Here is a 17362-nt window from a genome sequence, read left to right as displayed (position 1 = left end):
TTGTGGTACCATAACTAAAGAAACAAACTTTTATCGACAAAATTAGCTTAATTTTCTACGCAAAGAGTTAAAAAGCTTTGTTATATGAGGAAAAATGCTAAATTTCGTTGACAAAACAACTCACCGCGAGTATCCGCCCTCCCCTCGCTGTACATGAAGTACTCACCGTACAAGGGACTACGTGATACAACATGGCGGACGAGTTAAGGTTTGATGGCCGTGTAGTTCTTGTAACAGGGGCAGGCGGAGGGCTAGGGAAAGAGTATGCGCTTGCCTTCGCTTCTAGAGGTGCTTCTGTTGTGGTAAATGACCTCGGTGGGGATACAAAAGGGGGTGGAAAAAACAGCGCTGCAGCCGACAAAGTTGTTGAAGAAATTCGCTCTCGGGGAGGAAAGGCCGTCGCGGACTACAACTCGGTCGAAGACGGCGAAAAAGTTGTCCAAACAGCTTTAGATGCATTTGGCCGGATCGATGTCCTCATAAACAACGCAGGAATTCTGCGGGACCGGTCGTTTGGTCGTACAAGTGACCTGGACTGGGACCTGGTTCATAGAGTACACCTTCGTGGGGCGTTTAAAGTTACCCGAGCTGCATGGCCGCACATGCGAGAACAGAAGTACGGCAAGATTATCATGACGTCGTCCACCTCAGGCGTCTTGGGAAATTTCGGCCAAGCGAACTACAGCGCGGCAAAACTGGGGCTCGTGGGGCTTAGCAACACGTTGTCTATTGAGGGTGGCAAGTATAACGTCCATTGCAATGCCATTGTTCCTGTTGCAGCATCAAGATTGACCCAAGGTATACTACCACCTGATGTAATGGAAGCCCTCAAACCTGAATATGTCGCTCCTTACGTTGTGTACCTTTGCCATGAAAGCTGTCCAGAGACCGGCGGGGTATTTCAGATCGCTGGTGGCTGGGCTACACAGTTGAGGTGGCATGAGGCCGCAGGGGCAGCGCTGTTTGGAAAAGGCGGTCAGGTACCAACTCCCGAAATGGTACGAGACAGCTGGGGTAAAATAACTGACTGGTCAGGTCCTGCGAAACCAAAGGATAAAGGTGCTATGGAAATGGCAGTTCTCCTAGGCAAGCTTGAAGAAGCCAAAGCAGAGTCAACATCAGTAGAGAGTGGGGAAAACTTGAGCATTGATGAAAAAGTCAGACGGCTCAAAGCTCCAGAATCACATTTCACATACGAGTTCAGAGATGTCATTCTATATGCCCTGGGGGTGGGGGTCAGATTTCAGGAAGATTTCTCCCATCTAAAGTTCACCTATGAAAGAGATGATAACTTCAGTGTTTTGCCAACATATGGAGTAATTCCAGCCCAGGTATAAATAATAGAAAGATTAAGCACCACGTTTACGGCAAATGGCAAACGTGAGATTCACGTTTATGTTTTCTTGAAAAACTGGCTACAGAGATGAAAGTAGTGCAAGATAATTCTGGCCATTGGTGCTAACGCAAAACTACTCAATTTTACTGAGAAACTCAAAACAGTGAGTGGCAAATGTTATGTAGGGTAAACATGGTCATTCCTGCCGTTTGCCGCAAACATGGTGCTTAATCTCTATAATAATTTATCAAAATAATTGATACACAGGCTATGAGAGCAAAGGAAATTATCACCAAAGTTGAGAAGTCATGATTTTATACAAATACTCCCAACTTAGACCATAAGACATTTATGGAAAACAATGAGGAGATTATTCTTTTTTGATGTTGGGGGATTGCCAAAGGTTAGATTTTAACTGGCCAATCAAATCCAAAAGCTTCAAGAGTCAGAGTCATGAGTGTATACAAGGATTTGTAGTGACAACTCCATGTCATGTAGTTATAAAATTATGTATTTTAATTAGCCAGTTTCCAGTTGGGGGAAGTGTGTTGTACTTGTATTTCTTAGAGGGTGGCTTTGCACAGAGGTTCAATCCTTTACCCTTTAATGTTACAACTTTGCCCAAATGGTAACCCATTCATATGCATGAAACAAAAAAAAACTGTGCTTCTTTCTTATAACTCAGAGATAAGCCAAAGATTGAAGAGTATCTCATACTTTATCAGCATAGTAGGACTATTGACATTGTTGCTCTAGCGTAGCAAGTTTTTCTGCCTCCCATGTAGGCATTCATTTGGCTCATCATGTACTCCTTCCTATGATGAGGCCTTGAAGGTCTGCATAGGAGGCTACCCTTTTTGCTTGGGAAGAAACTGCTCATGACAGAGCTCTTTGGACATACCAGTGCAGGCAACGCCCTGAAGTCAACAGAGCAGCTGCGATCCTGGCAAAGAAAGAGAGGAGGAAACAGTGCTCCGCTTCTGTGGATTCATTCTCATGCAGCTTTTGTGGCCGCTCGTGTGGGTCACAAATTGGTCTTCATTCCCACATATGAACCCACCTCAGCAAATGACTTGTCTGCCTACTCATCTGTCGTATCAACAGGAGAATCCATAATTATATAAGACCACCCTTTTCACTCGGAATCCCTTTTCCCCAGCAAATAATGAGCCTACTTATGTTGTAACCCCCAAAAAGGGCCAGTTTAAAGGGAAACCACCCTTATAGGTTAAAAAGTTGTCAAAATTTTGTCAAAAAGTGGCAATATTGTATAGCGTGCCATACTGTAATCATGCTTGACATTATTATTTTGTTTTGGTAAATTAATTAATTATTTTATCTACTTTTTGCAGAGTGCAGTAGGCTCCCTTGTTTCACGTGCAGCAGAGGCAGCCGGCATTCCACTTGATCCTTCTAAGGTACAGGTCTTAATATGAACCCTCTCAAGCCTATTGGCTAAGTTGCTTCAACTTCTTATTTCCAGTTTGATAAATACAACCTTAGTACCAACATATGACTGATTTTAACCAAACACTGAGCAGACGTCATAAGCACTCGTTTACTATCCTGGCCCTGGTTCTGAAACAGCAGATAAGTCACTATCCAAGAGAGATAAATTGTATTCCTACTAATATACTTTATCTGCTGAATAGCGACTTATCTGCTAGAGAAAGTTATCTGCCCTTTGAACAACGTGGTCCTGCAGAGAAAGCGTTAGGGTCATAGGTGATGCTTGGATGTGATTAAATTTGTAAGGCAAAACTCTTGATAAATGTTCTTGATATTTTAATAACTTCTCCCTGGCCAATACTTTTATAAGAAAAGTATGGGGACAAGATAGGAGAATTTATCTTTTGATATTAGGAGTTAAAGGGTTTACCAGACCAATTGACTTGGCTGGGTAACAGCAACTTATGAAACCATGGTTTATTTAATTCTTCTCTAATAACTTGTGCTAAATTCAATCACGATGATCCTTTTTTTCTGTAGTTTCTTCATGGTGAACAGTATCTGGAGCTTTACAAATCCCTGCCGACATCAGGCACTGTGACAAACAAAGCAGAAGTAGTTGACATCCTTGACAAAGGAAAAGGAGCCTTGCTGCTTATCAATGTGATCACTAATGATGACAAGGGAGAGGCTGTATGCTTCAATCAATTCTCTTTCTATGTGGGAGGCGCTGGAGGATTTGGAGGAAAAAGACGCTCAGATCATGCTAAGCCACTAGTTACCACACCCAGTCGTGCGCCTGATGCTACTATCCAGGAAAAGACAAGCTGTTGTCAAGCATTGTTCTATAGGCTGAGCGGCGATTATAATCCAATCCATATTGATCCTGATTTTGCACAGATGGGAGGTATAGCAATGTGTGCTGCTTAGTTTCCAAAAAACTGATCAAGATGAATTCTTGTGAACTAAGTGGAGTTTGAGTTAAGTGAATGGCTATCGCAGTTATGCACGCAACTTACGCATTTGCAAAAAGAAAGCCATATAAAGTCTGAAATTTTTTTCAGGCTTTCTTTTCCAACTGCCTAATTTGCGTAAAGCTACTTAACTGTGATGGTCATTCACTCATTCATTCTTCCACCCACAGTTCATATGTGTGAATTTCATATATTCGCTTTCATAAGTGGACTTTTCTGAAAAGAGCACATGCATTTAAATCAGTAGAAGGACCAAGGTTGAGAGTTGTATCTTGGGAAGATGTAGTTGACTCAATTCAGGAATTTTTGTAGATGTTTGTATGAAGACATGCAATGACCTTAGAAACTTCCTGAAACTTTCAAGAGAAAAACATTGTTAATTCAGAAAGTAACATGGGGTGTTAGGTTTGAACTTTTTGGTGAGGCGCAGTTTTGATACTCAGTGTAGTGTGAAGTGGTTTGGCAGTTCCTTTTGGCCTAAATCAGCTTAATTGGATCTCCCATTTTTGAGAAATTTCAGTTAGATCATAGGCACCTTAAGTTAGAAATTACATGTATCTTTCAGAAGCCAAAGCTTTTGCTATTTTAAACAACTGAAGCCCTGACAAATGTAAGTTGCAAATGGTAAAACTGTACGGTATATACTTGGTAAATAGAAAAGGACTAAATTAAGCTACATCTGTATAATAAAACTATTTACCTAAGACTATTGGAAATAAAATACATTTAGGAGCAAAAATTTCAGGTAAAAAAATTACAAACTTAACTAATGGAAAAGCTTGTCGTGTAATACAGCATTAGAGCTAAAATGTTCTTGACTAGATATGGGAGGAATTGCATCTGAACCAGAATTAACTTGTGTTTCTTATAATTGTGCAGGTTTTTCAACCCCAATCCTTCATGGGCTTTGTTCATTTGGTTTTGCTGCTCGTCACGTGCTTAAGCAGTATGCTGATAGTGACGTGACTAAATTCAAGGCCATCAAGACAAGGTTTTCTAAGCCAGTTTATCCCGGTCAGACAATCCAGACGGATATGTGGAGGGACGGCAACAGAATCTCTTTCCAGTGTAAAGTGGGTGAGAGTGGTCACGTAGTTCTATCAGGAGGTTATGTGGACCTGAAGGACATTACCGATGCCAAGAAAACAATTCCAGTAAGTTATTTTAACAGCATGATTGAATCATTGAATAACATGCTTTATTTTTTCCGATTTTGAAATCACTGGTGATCCTTACAATCTGATTGGCTCTCAATGGTGCGATTTATTCACAATTCCCACTATTTTATAATGGTAATTGAACTGAGTGAAGTGCGATTTGGTCTGAACTCATACATGTGATTTCAAAATCGAACGAGCCCACAGCATGAGTTCGATTTAAAATCACAAGTATGATTTCAGACCAAAAATCCACAACACAAAGTTCAATTACCACTTTATTATGCTTATTTTGAAATCACACAGTTTCATTTTTCATTTTGATAAGCAAAAAAAAAAATGCGATTTAGAGCTTTATTACACCCATTTATAATGGTAAATGAATGGGTGAGAGTGGATAACCAACCTATGCTGCATTTCAGATCAGTCTTTGTTTGTTCTATCTCAGATTCAGCGGAATTTTTGCATGTGGCCTTGAGTTCCTTCAGGAAACATTGCTCCAATGTTTCGTACCCTGTTTGCGCTTCGCATGTAACAGAAACAAAACAAAGTGCAATGCAGCAGTTAAAACAATGGAGCAACGTTTCCTGAAGGAATTCAAGGTCACATGCAAAAACTCTGGTGAATCTGAGCTAAAACAACTGAAATGTGACATAGGTTCGTTATGCACAGAGCCCTTTATTGTTGATATGTTAGACCACACATACAATAAGGAAAGATGTAGACAAGTTCACGCTGAAAATGCAGGTGACAAGCTACTGTATAAGATTTATTGTGTCAACAGGATGTGAATGCACTGGTGTCACCCCCAGGCAAGTCAGGCCTAAAGAGTGAAGCTCTTTTCACTGAAATTGCCAAACGAGTCGCAGATTACCCGGACCTTGTCAAGAAAGTCAAGGGCATCTTTGAGTGGAACGTGACAAAAGGGGGAAAGACGGTTGGTAAGTGGATTGTGGACCTTAAAAATGGGTCTGGTTCTGTAACAGTGGGTCCATACAAGCAAGGCAAGCCTGACTGCAGTATAACTGTGGATGACGAGGATTTGGTTTCTATCGCAATGGGAAAAGCAGATCCACAGCAGTTGTTCATGAAGGGGAAGCTGAAAGTCAAAGGTAACATCATGCTTACAGCAAAACTGGGCCAGCTTTTTAAGGACCGAGCTAAGATGTAGTGGGGTTGAGGCATTAGTAGGAATTGGGAGAAAAGTGGTTGGAGGAGAAATTTGAACAGTTATAGCACAATGACAAACCTATAAAAACTAACTTAGCAGTAAACAAACTTTAAAGTTTGTTCTGATGTAATTATTGCGTTCGACAAAGAACGCATTCCTAATCCAGGCGAAATCGAGATTTTTCGACTGCGTATTCATCGACACCAGTTTGGCCCCCCCGAAGAATATTATGCAGGGGCGAATGACGTCATTTCCATCAACCATGTGCTTTGTTTCTAGCGGGAGTCCTCGCGGGAGTCGAGTTTCACGTATTGCCTCGCGTGTTGGTGTGCTTCCTTCTTGAGTTCGATTTTCTGCTTGCTTTTCAAATTCTGGACTGTGCTTCCTTGCTGTGTGGACTGTTATCAGATAAGTTGCGTTGTTTACGTTTGAAGTTAGAGTTACTGGCATTTGGAATCTTGCGAAAGTATTGCGAAAGCTTATCGATGTTCAGTTCCTTCGTTTCAGCGGGAGTCGAGTTTCACGTTCTTGCATCGCATTTGGTGTGCTTCCTTAGGATGGTTTCGCAGTTTAAGTTTGAAAGAAGACTTGCGGATTAGATTTAGATTTATCAACGCCTTCACGAAATGTGTACGACTGCGAAGACACAGGAATAAGTTCGGCATAGTGTTGTTTACCCGTTTCACTACAAGAAACCAACGCTGCCCGGCTTGCGCTGACTAAATCAAGAGACAAGTTGCGTAGTTTCAGTTTCGGAGATGTGTAGCTCGGCAAATAATTTACCTACCAAGTTTTGTAAATCGGCAAATGGCCATAATTTGTGATCACCAAAGCAAAAAGTTGCCGAGTTGTGTAGCTCGGCAAATGGCCATGATTTATTTCGAGAAAAGCAACATTCCAAATGCGAGTGAAACGAACAGGTGCAGTTGCAATGGCAGACACTTTATCGAGTCATTTGATTATAAGTACCCAGTTTTGTCAGCGTTGGTTTCTTGTAGTGAAACGGCCACAGTTTGATTCCGTTTTACGGGGAACAACTCTACGAGACAGCCAACTTTGTTTTGCGTTTTTAATATTGTTGGAGCGATGTGCGGACGTGTACGCTCGAGCTGGAAAGTGTTCGCTCTTGAAGCGTTTTCTCGGTTCCTTGCCGATTGCAACCGAAAATATTGTGCGTTTTTAATCAAGGAAATGCTCTTTTCGAAGATTTGATTCAAAAGATTAAAGCATAATTATGTGCGGCGTACTGGTTTAGCGAGGTTAAATTCGATGGCGCGTGTTTCCATTCTCAGCTTGTGAAACAGCGGCCGAAAAGTCGCAATATTTTAGTTTCGCTTCCTTCACTGTTAAACTGGGTTTAGTGAACAAGTTATCCACCCGAGTTATCCTGTCATCTGTCAGTAGAAGACACGGTTACAATCTGAATCAGTTGATAGAAAATGAAGAAAACGGGAAATTGCCTTTTGAGATGATCTCAATAATATTTATGCAAATTTGTACCGCAAGGCCGAAGATGTCTCGCGGAGGCTTTCAATGTCTCGTCAAAGGCAATGGCAATTTAACGGGCACGTTGATGTTTTCCCGGTTCCTTGCCGAATTCGACCGTAAATGTTGTGCGTTTTTAAAAAAGAAAATGCTTTTTTCGAAGTTTTCATTCAAAAGATTCAAGAACAATCAAATAATTATAATCTCGCGTAGCGTACTGCTTGCGTAGCAAATATATTTTTATATTTTATTCTTTCATTTAGTATATTTAGCTATTTATTTAGTGATTTATTTTTTATTTCTTATATAATTATCTATCTTTTGGCTCCTTTTCCTCTATTAACGCAGATTAACGTGTAGCTCAACTCCCGCTAGAAATGAAGGAAATGAACATATCGATATGCTTTCGCAAGATTCCAAATGCCTGTAACTCTAACTTCAAACGTAAACAACGCATCTTACCTGATAACAGTCCACACAGCAAGGATGCACAGTCCAGAATTCGACAAGCAAGCACACCAAACGCGAAGAGAAGGTCAAACTCGACAAGCAAGCCACCAAATATATACTATATTATAAACACTGGGTTATAGATTGATAACATTTTTTGCGATTTTATTAAACATGTGAAAAATATCTGGCACTTACAGTCAACCCAGGTCACGCGTGAACGATATTTTTGAAATGTGAACGGAGTTTTGAAATTTACATGTCAGTTTTCAAAATCGCCAACGAGATTTCAGAGTTCCCGTATAAATTTCCCCAGGTTATTGACAGTGTAAAGCTACGAATTTTTCTTTACATTGCAAAATTGAATATTTCAAGAATAACAATTGTTTCCCAAGTATTTTTAATCTTTTTTTCAGTTAATGCGTCTTTTTCGGAACGACTTCCAGAGAGATGTCCAACATTTCATTCACACGTCGGACATTACAAAGAGAAATTCGAATGTTCATTTCATTCTTGGAATTACTGTTCACGCGTGACCTGGATTGACTGTAATGTAATTTTTTAAAGTTATATTTTAAGGTGATTCTGTCGAAAAAGAGTTGTAATGCATTTTTTTGAAACTTTGCACGGTTGTTGATTACATATAGTACATAAAAAAATTAATAATAATAATAATCATAATAATGATAATAATAATAAAATAAAAAAAGAGTGGGCCGGAGTCATCCCACTTGTTTTTACATTATAGGGTTGTAGTATGTAACCGTTTTGCCGCTAACCTACAACAGTAGTATTAGAAAACCCACTCTTGAGAGAGGTATCCATTACTTCCAGAAACTTAGTCCTACCAATGGAAAATTAGTATTATTCTTGTAATAGGACCATAGTGTTACAATAAATACTTCAAATTTCCGGAAAAATGAAACTAAATGAAATAATAGGCCAATTTTAACATCCTGAAAGCAAATTGTTGTTGTGATTCCTTGCCGAGAACATTTCAAAACTAACATTTGGATATATCATTGAGACTCTTATTTTCTTATTTTAAAGTACATGAAATGGCTAGTTTGATCGGTTAGGAGAAAACGACCAAATTATTTGTCTGTCGGGCTTAGCCTCAAAGCAAAACCTTAATGTTCTGTATGTGCGCGCGCTTGTGACGCAAGAAATTATGCGATAAATTATGGTCATCCCAGGTGAATTTACTCAGTCTTAAAGTGCCTATGAAGCGAAAATTGATTTTAGGTAGTTATAAAATTTACCCTTTCAAACACGCGATTTCAAAGTTTGAGATTTCTGGGGTAAAAAATTGCCGATTTTGTGAGCGCTCAAAGTTGGGCTATTTTGCACTCAAAAATAGTATTCGAATCGCGCGGCCAAAATTCCACATGACAATAACCGCTGACGTCATATTGGTGCCAAGAATTGCAATTCATCATGGCGGAATAGAAGAAAGGATATTTCTTCATCGTTGCTGCTTGATGTGTCTGAGAAGCTGCTCATTTCAGAATCGCTAGACATACTTTTCCCTTTCTACAATCCTCTTTGGAGGCAAGAACGGAATGAGAGTAAACAAACTTTTGGCACCAAAGTGACGTCACTTGACCCAGTCCTCTGACCATTTTTGAGAGCAAAATAGCCCAACTTTGAAAGTTCGTAAAATCCGCAATTCTTACCCCAGCACTCTAAAACTTCGGAATCTTATTTTTCAAAGTGCAAATTTTATAACTACACCAAAACAATTTTCGCTTCATAGGCACTTTAAGGAGGACTGTTTGAGGTGATATTAGAGACCTTTAGATTCTAGTACGAGTACGAGTACGACTACGAGTTTCTCCAATAGACAAAGAGTGCGCGCGCGTGAAGCAGTGTCATTTTGGCGGGAAAACGAGATAGCTGTCGTCATTTTACTACGAGTTTTTGTAAGAATCCCGTAGTGGCGAAAACGAGTCCTCGAAACGTAGGTGATCTCGTCTTTTTGGAAACACGAAAGGGCTTAACTATCATCATTCAAACCAACTGCGTCAAGTTCGTCGTTCGTAAAGAGTGAAATGAAACTTTCTGTGATATATCTGTTCTTAGTACTTCGCTAAAAACTCCAAGTCAAATCTCGTACTCGTACTCGTACTCGTACCAGAATCTAAAGGTCTCTATTGACTGACGTTTCGACAACCTGAGCGGAAGACATCATCGGAGTCGAGTAAATTGTGAATTGTTAGTAGATGGTATATACGTCTCTGGTTATTGACTTGATTGGTCAACAACGTCATGATGTTGTTGGTCATCGGTCAGATAAGTCGTGATATCACTGGCTTTGTAGACTTAAACCCCTAATATCAAAAAACCACTTCTCCTATCTTGTCCCCATACTTTCCTTACAAAAATGCTGGGGAGAAGTTATTAAGATATCAAAAACATTCACCTTGGTTGATCATATCCTTAATTGCCATGACTTCAGGGGTTGAATGAGGATTGATATTACAAGGGGAGAATTCTGATGTTGATCTCTGTTAGGGCTTAAAGGGTTAACAGTAGTGATTGATGCGTTTCATCTGTCGTTTGTTTAAGTGAAACGTACTTTGGTCTATTGGTAGTGAAATTAGTTGACTTGTTTATTTGATTATATGTCTAATCGATGTTGTATGTAAGTTGTACTGAGTAGTTCATTTTTTGGCACCAGTTCGGTAGTTTTTGTTCAAAGTTAGTTAACCAGCTTTCCTAAGCTATTCGTTGATAGTAATCAGTCCGTACTTAGCCCCCGTTTGGGGAGGAAAGATTGCGTGACGAGCCAAAAGAGCGCCGGTCTGCGAGAGAGGCTAGTCCGTTCTGTACGTAATGTATTTAGAAGAGTCTCAGTCAATTCTGTAGCTTGTTTCCACATTGTGCCAAACCAGTCTCATTTACCTCAACTGACTGCTTCCGAAGCTATACCGGTTACTGATTTATGTCTAAAAAGCACATTAGAGGTAAATTATGATGTCGCACTGATTTAATAAACTACATATTAATTATTTTTAGTTTTGTTCAGTTGTACTTGCATAGCTAGGTGACCCAAATCGTTTGCAAGGAGCTGAAATTTGATTAAAAATGTCTAAACATTTTTCCTCGAAAACCTGTAGCAATTGAAATGACGGTTCGAAAAAGCTTACTGGCGTGTTTTCTTGCGTTTATGTCGCTTCTCTGAATTCCCGGAAGCCGTTTTAAGACACTGAGAGTTTTATAGGAAACAATCTAAACAGAAGGAAATGAGCCAGGTAAGTTTTTCCAGAAATTGTTATAATTGTTACAAGCTTTCGAGGGAAAATTGTTAGATATTTTTCGATCGAATTTCAGCTCCGTACAAACACTTACACAATACGAATGTTTCGTTTTATCAAGAGAGTTGACAAGGTAATTTGATCACCGTAAAGAGATTTGAATGCTGACGTTTCGAGCGTCAGCCCTTTGTCAGTGTTACCGTCGCTCTAACGCTCAAAACGTCAGCACTCGAATCTCTTTACGGTGGCCAATTTACCTTTAGTCATCAACTCTGTTGATAAACCAAACATTCCTTTCTACTGCCCACCGACGCAGCGCCACAGTTTCTTTAGAAACTACCCCCCCCCCCCCCCACCCCCTTTTCCTTGTTGTGGTACTTGCAGAATTTTCAAACGTGTAATGATTCGCAAAGTCTTGGGGTGCGTTCGATTGACCCTATTCCGGAATAGGAATACATAGAATGACGACAAAAAATCCCTCATAAGATGTTTTTGGAGTCACTAGAGCACAAAATCGATCATCAATTATCATGTGTCAGGGAACGTTTGCAGAAATATCTTCCCAAATTTACTTAAAAGAGAAATCTAACAACTGTGCCGCTCATTCTTATTCCAGAATACGGTCAATCAAACGCAACCTTAAAACGGAAACGAGGGTCCTTGCCCAAAACATGAGGCTTGATGAGCAAAACAGCGAGTATACTTGGGAATGTGTATTTTGGTACATTTCTTTGCCGCGCAGAAGTAAAAATTGCCGGCGAATTCAGCGTTTTAATGAGAAGGTTAATACTTGATATTGAATTTTCCTTTCTCTTCGTTCTGGCCCCAGTTGTTCAGAGAGCCGATACTTTAATCCAGTAGTTAAGTCACTAACCAGTGGATAAAGTATCTCGACATAACACATTGGCAAGATTTCCGCACACAGCCCCATACTTCGTGTATGGATCCATGCAGTGTCAATGACGTTTTGTCGTTATTCGTGGAGTTTAACGGAGATCCTTCGGCAACTATTTTATCCACTGGATAGTGCTGTTTCCAGTTGATAAAGTCATCCGCGCTTTGAACAAGTACTACAGAACTAGAACGCTGTCAGCTTCTGGGTAGTTCGACAAAATTATGCAAATTGAACGAATAATCGGAAATTTAAAACTTTTCCACGAGCGCGTGTTGGATATGAGATGAAAGAAATCTTCGTTTTGATATCCAACAAGCGCGAGTAGAATAATTGTTTTATTAAAACCAACCAAGAAATATTGAGAGACTTTGATAGTTTCATTTTTCAGAAGACGATTTAGTGTCCACCATTTCCCATGCATTGTGTAATAGCCGATATCCCATGAGCGCTAAAACAATCAAAAGCAACGAATTACATTGTTCAATGATGTAGTTTTAATAAAATTCTATTAATAGCAACGGATCTTACTACCAATTCGGTGATTTACTTGTCCAAGAGTTACAATAAGCGAAAACATGAGCTTACTACAAGCTTAAAACTTAAAAACTTGAAAACAGGAATATCTCTAGATATAGTTGCGTCACGTGACGCCTTTTGGCCAATGGTATGGTAGAGATTTGATTAAAACAAACGAGTAATCAGAATGCTTTCTTTGGCGAATTTCTACGTTGCCAACTGATTTTTTTCTCAAAACTCCGGCTTACAAGTGTGCACTAGTTTTCTATTGAAACCAAATTTTGCCAAAGTTTACCAGTTACCAAACTTTCTTTTCTTTTCTTTTTTTTCAAAGGCTTAGAAATAGTTACTGTATGTCACTAAAGTTAATTAGTTAAATTTGGTTTTCAGTGGTAAAAAACGTGTTCAATCTCAATTTGATTGTCGCGTGGCCTGTTTGAACATTATTTTCTTCAATAAGTTTGGGCACTTTGACCCCCAAATACCCTCTCAAATTTCAGTGTAATTTTGCAGTGTAGTCAGAGCAGATAGCGCGTGGGCTTAGCCTCTCTGATCTGATAGGGTTATTTCACATTGCTTAGCAACGACTTTTGCCTGGAACCAGTATAAACCAGTTTATTTGATGTTTCCTCTGAAGGTCGCCTTATGGTCTGTGTGTTTCCAGTAATAGCTAAACAAAGTACTTTTAAAATGAAGTATTACGATGCCAAGCGTTCTGTTTTCATCTTCTTGAGCGGAAATATTAATTCCTTGTGAAAGACTGAAAATTGCATGAAGGCGGTGAAAATTTAGTCGCTTTGCTTAGTATTTTTGACAGCCTTTTCTCAATGAAAACAATTTCGGGGACTTATAATCAGTGTGGATAATATATTATTTACGACAGAGCTGCCATTACACCTGTCTTAGCTAAACGGAACGCATTATGTTTTTATTTGAGTCCGCCAATTGTCACTGGTGTGGTTAGCAACACAATGGAGTCAACGATTCCAAAATATAAGTATTCTTGACTACCAGAATTTCAAATGACTTTGCTGTTTGTTTATAACTTTTTACTAGTTTCGCATCTCAATAGTTTGGCTTCAGTCTCGCGAATTTTGTTACCACTTCAATCAAGGGTATCTTCCAGATTTGCCTCCATACGGGCGAGAACTTTTAAAATTCTTGTTTCAATTTTCACTCTCGTTATTCGCCTCAGGCAACTATTTTTAGTTTAAACTTGGTTTCTTAGTTTCCAAGGTTGATTTATTTTTCGTTTCCGTACCTCCGGTTCGGTACGCTGAACTCCTGTCGTGAAGGCTAATTTTTAACTCGCACCGAGTTAAAATTTTTACTATTTTTCGACTTTGCCTGACAAAAATTAACCAGGCAAAGCGAGCTTGAGTCGAGTTGCAGTCAAGTTGCGGAATTTACCAGTGAAACATGGATTCGCAACGGGCTTGGGAACAATACACGTTCTGGTTTTCCTATCATCTAAATCATGTCCACTTTCAAAGGAAAAGTCAAGTTCATCAAACTCCGTGGCCACATTGTGGTGAATGCACGAACGCGCTTGATCGCACAAAGTACGACGATAAAACGGGAAGATTCGGATTGAGGACCAAGTACGCAAGGGAAAGTGCGAAAAAGGTAAGGACATCTTTTATTCTTTTATTGTTTCTTATTACGGTGGAAAAACAAAAAAGTCAATTTGTTATTGTTACCGTGGTGTAAGAACCAGGCGTTGTTGCAAATCATGATATCGCGCGGAACAATGTGTTCTAACTTTTGATTGTATTGAGGCCATTGTTCTTGTTCTGTTATATGCTGGCCTTAGATGGAATCATACAAATTTGTAACCATTCTACTGAAAGCTATTGAGAGGAGCTTACCAAGGCTGTGGTACTGTTTAAATATTATTAGTGAAATATTCTGTGGTGAAATACAGTAACATGTAGTTCCAACCACAGGCTACCCAAGCCCACTATTCGATAACAGACACGAACGCCATGTCGATTTGGCATTGTATCCAAAGCATATGTGACGATGACGTTATCGAACAGCCAGCTTGGTCTATCTTTGGTCTATCTGTGTTCCAAGTTTGAAATCCTTTACAGGGCAGAGTCATGGCCGCCCTGTCTGTGCGAAAATGGAAGCTATTGAACAGTACTTTGACATTGATATGATGCTGATCAGTATTCTCTCAGCTTTGGTGTACAGCTGACGTGGTTAGAAACTTTGAGCCGATAAATCTCTAAGCTCACCATTCAAATCAAATGAAAGCTACTAAGCAGTACTTTCCTGTGGTGCTGTTTATTATGCTGTGCAAGCTGGTTCTTTTTTTAGAGTGTGGATGAAATCCTAAAGTGTGACCATTCAAATGAAAGCTACTAAGCAGTACTTTTCTGTGGTGCTGTTTATTACGCTGTACAAGGTGGCTTTACCTTTTGAATCTGTGGATGAAATCGTAAAGTGTGGCCTTTCAAGTGAAAGCTACTGAGCAGTACTTCCATGTGGTGCTGTTTGTTATCTTTTCAAGGTGGTTCAATCTATTGAGTCTATGGATTAAATCCTCAATGTGACAATTCAAATGTAAACGTTTGAGCGGTACTTCGATGTAGTTCCCTATTCAGTTTGTAATATAAAGCTGGGCAGTTATTTTTTCCCTATTGAACTAGGTCTCTGCTCTCGCAGGCTAGGTCTCTATCCCTTTCTTGCCTTAGAAACCCTACGAAACCCCGGGGGAAATGTATAAGAGTGGAACAGCTGGGAGTAGGAGGGGGGAAGGGAGAAGTGACACTCCTTCTTGTCTCATCTTATGTCAAGATCAAAGAAACGCTGTCAGTGTGCTCGCAATGTCTATAGACAGAAAGAAGCACATCACACCAATGTTATGGCCAGTTCCTGCCATCCAATTCCGCCCATGTTACTTTCGTTAGCTCCTCAAAATTTGGATAAATATAACTCGAACACTTAGTGACGAGTTCATAAAGACGATTTTCTGTTCTGTTGATTATTTGTTCTGTTTCTTCCCTTATTCGAGAACACAAACCGATGAAAGGAAGTTGCATATGATGCGGCATACGATAAAGAAAGTTGATGTACTCCCCGGACGCAACTACGGACAATAAATTTTGCAAAATTTAAGTCAGTTTATTGGTGTTGAAAAGTAAAGAAAAAAATACCATATTTATAACCGTAGGACGATTCTTTGAGGAAATATGGTACTAGTTTCTATTTGAAAAAAGAAAAAAAAAGGGTAAACATTTTCTTTTTCAACAATACGCAGCACACGGAGGGCGAATTGTACTGTTTGTAACGTCTTACATGGTTGGTCAAGAGGACAAAAGAACGAACAACAACGTTCCCGACCCTAACAAACAATGCAGCAGGTTATAAGGGTCCAGGGAAAACAGAACTTTTGAAAGGTAAAGGTCTACTGTAACACGGAGGAGAAGGAGGCCATTTTTATTCTACTGTGTGAGTCTCTGATATAACGAAGAACTACCAAGGATAAAATAGGCTCCTTTAAAATAATGCGTCTGAGAGTAACGATAAGTCGTTTAGTCGTCAGTGTTTTGTTTGTAGGTTGTCATTACAGTAGTTTGAGAGACCAAAACGACATCAAAATCTCCTGTCTTAGTTGCCGGCGGACCGTTTCGTGATGATGTTGCCTGCCCTCTGCTGCTGAGCCAATATTTGCTCCAGTTTAATTGGTTTCACTGAATAAAACAGTCTGTTTTCACGTCGAACAAACAATAGATGATTAAGCGGGGATCAAAACATTGACGAAGCATTACACAGCAACACAACAGACTCTCTTTAAAGAAATGACTTTATTGTTTCTTGTGAACAAACGTACGCTTTTTATGGAAATATTTCATTATCTACTTCACCTTTGTTTTGAATGTCGCTCTGTTAATATTCACTTACTTTCTTTTTTTTTTCGTTTCCTTTTCTGTTCAGTGGTCAAACCACTGGACTTCTTCAGTATGTTTACCTCCATCACAGCTTCAGTTCCTGTACTTTGCGGGTTTTTTTTTTTTTTTTTTTTTTTTAAATTTGCGTTTTTGATCTCTTTGTACACGGGCATTCAATACTGAAACAATCGGATGAAGTGTTCAAAACATTGACGTAAGGTATTTAAGAATTCGAAATTAGATGCGTCGACTGATTCATTTTCTTGGTTCACACCGAGTCTAAAACATAGATAAATACAACGTTCACGGTAAAATTAAAACACACCAATAATCCGGGAGATGTAGTTATGCAACTTTATCCTCTGGAAAGGTTTAGTGATTGCATGCACGATTTGCCGTCGGTAAATGTTTTTTTTCTTTTTCCGAATGTAGTTAATCAACCAGTCACAGCTGAGTTTTTAAGGAGGTCTGTCACTTTCTACTTGATTCGCCGTCTCTATAAGTGATTTGAAATTGAAAGAAAAATCGTCAAACAGAACCACAAACTCTACCAGATGTGATGAATTATTAATCACTCCAGTTCAGACATTCTTCTACCGCAATGAGAAGAAACCGGCATGGCCGTCCAATTGCAAGCAGTTTCAGTACTTCCTAGCCACCGACTTTCACCACACAATCTTCGTTCAATGTAGCAACGCGTTTGGGTGTTGTTTGAGTGATGCCTTCATTTGCTGGTACATGTGCGTTATTTGCGAGTTCGCCAGGGGCCTCCAGTC

The 17362-nt window shown here is 39.5% G+C and overlaps 1 protein-coding gene and 1 pseudogene across 1 annotated transcript; one reads left to right on the top strand and one right to left on the bottom strand.

Annotated features, from left to right (window-relative positions):
• The window catches only part of LOC146466047 (uncharacterized), a 451139-nt pseudogene that overhangs the window by 365257 nt on the left and 68520 nt on the right, over positions 1-17362 (bottom strand).
• LOC146466051 (peroxisomal multifunctional enzyme type 2-like) lies at positions 8-7342 on the top strand. Its single transcript, XM_085127811.1, has 5 exons — positions 8-1331; positions 2689-2754; positions 3326-3692; positions 4639-4913; positions 5701-7342. The coding sequence occupies exons 1-5, from the start codon at positions 192-194 to the stop codon at positions 6085-6087; spliced, it is 2235 nt and encodes a 744-aa protein (XP_084983937.1). The 5' UTR covers positions 8-191; the 3' UTR covers positions 6088-7342.

This window comes from Pavona decussata, unplaced genomic scaffold (assembly GCF_977016875.1).
Source record: "Pavona decussata unplaced genomic scaffold, jaPavDecu1.1 SCAFFOLD_154, whole genome shotgun sequence".
Classification (NCBI taxonomy): Eukaryota; Metazoa; Cnidaria; class Anthozoa; order Scleractinia; family Agariciidae; genus Pavona; species Pavona decussata.
The sequence above is the reverse complement of the archived record's forward strand: the minus strand, read 5'-3'. Positions and strand labels throughout refer to the sequence as shown.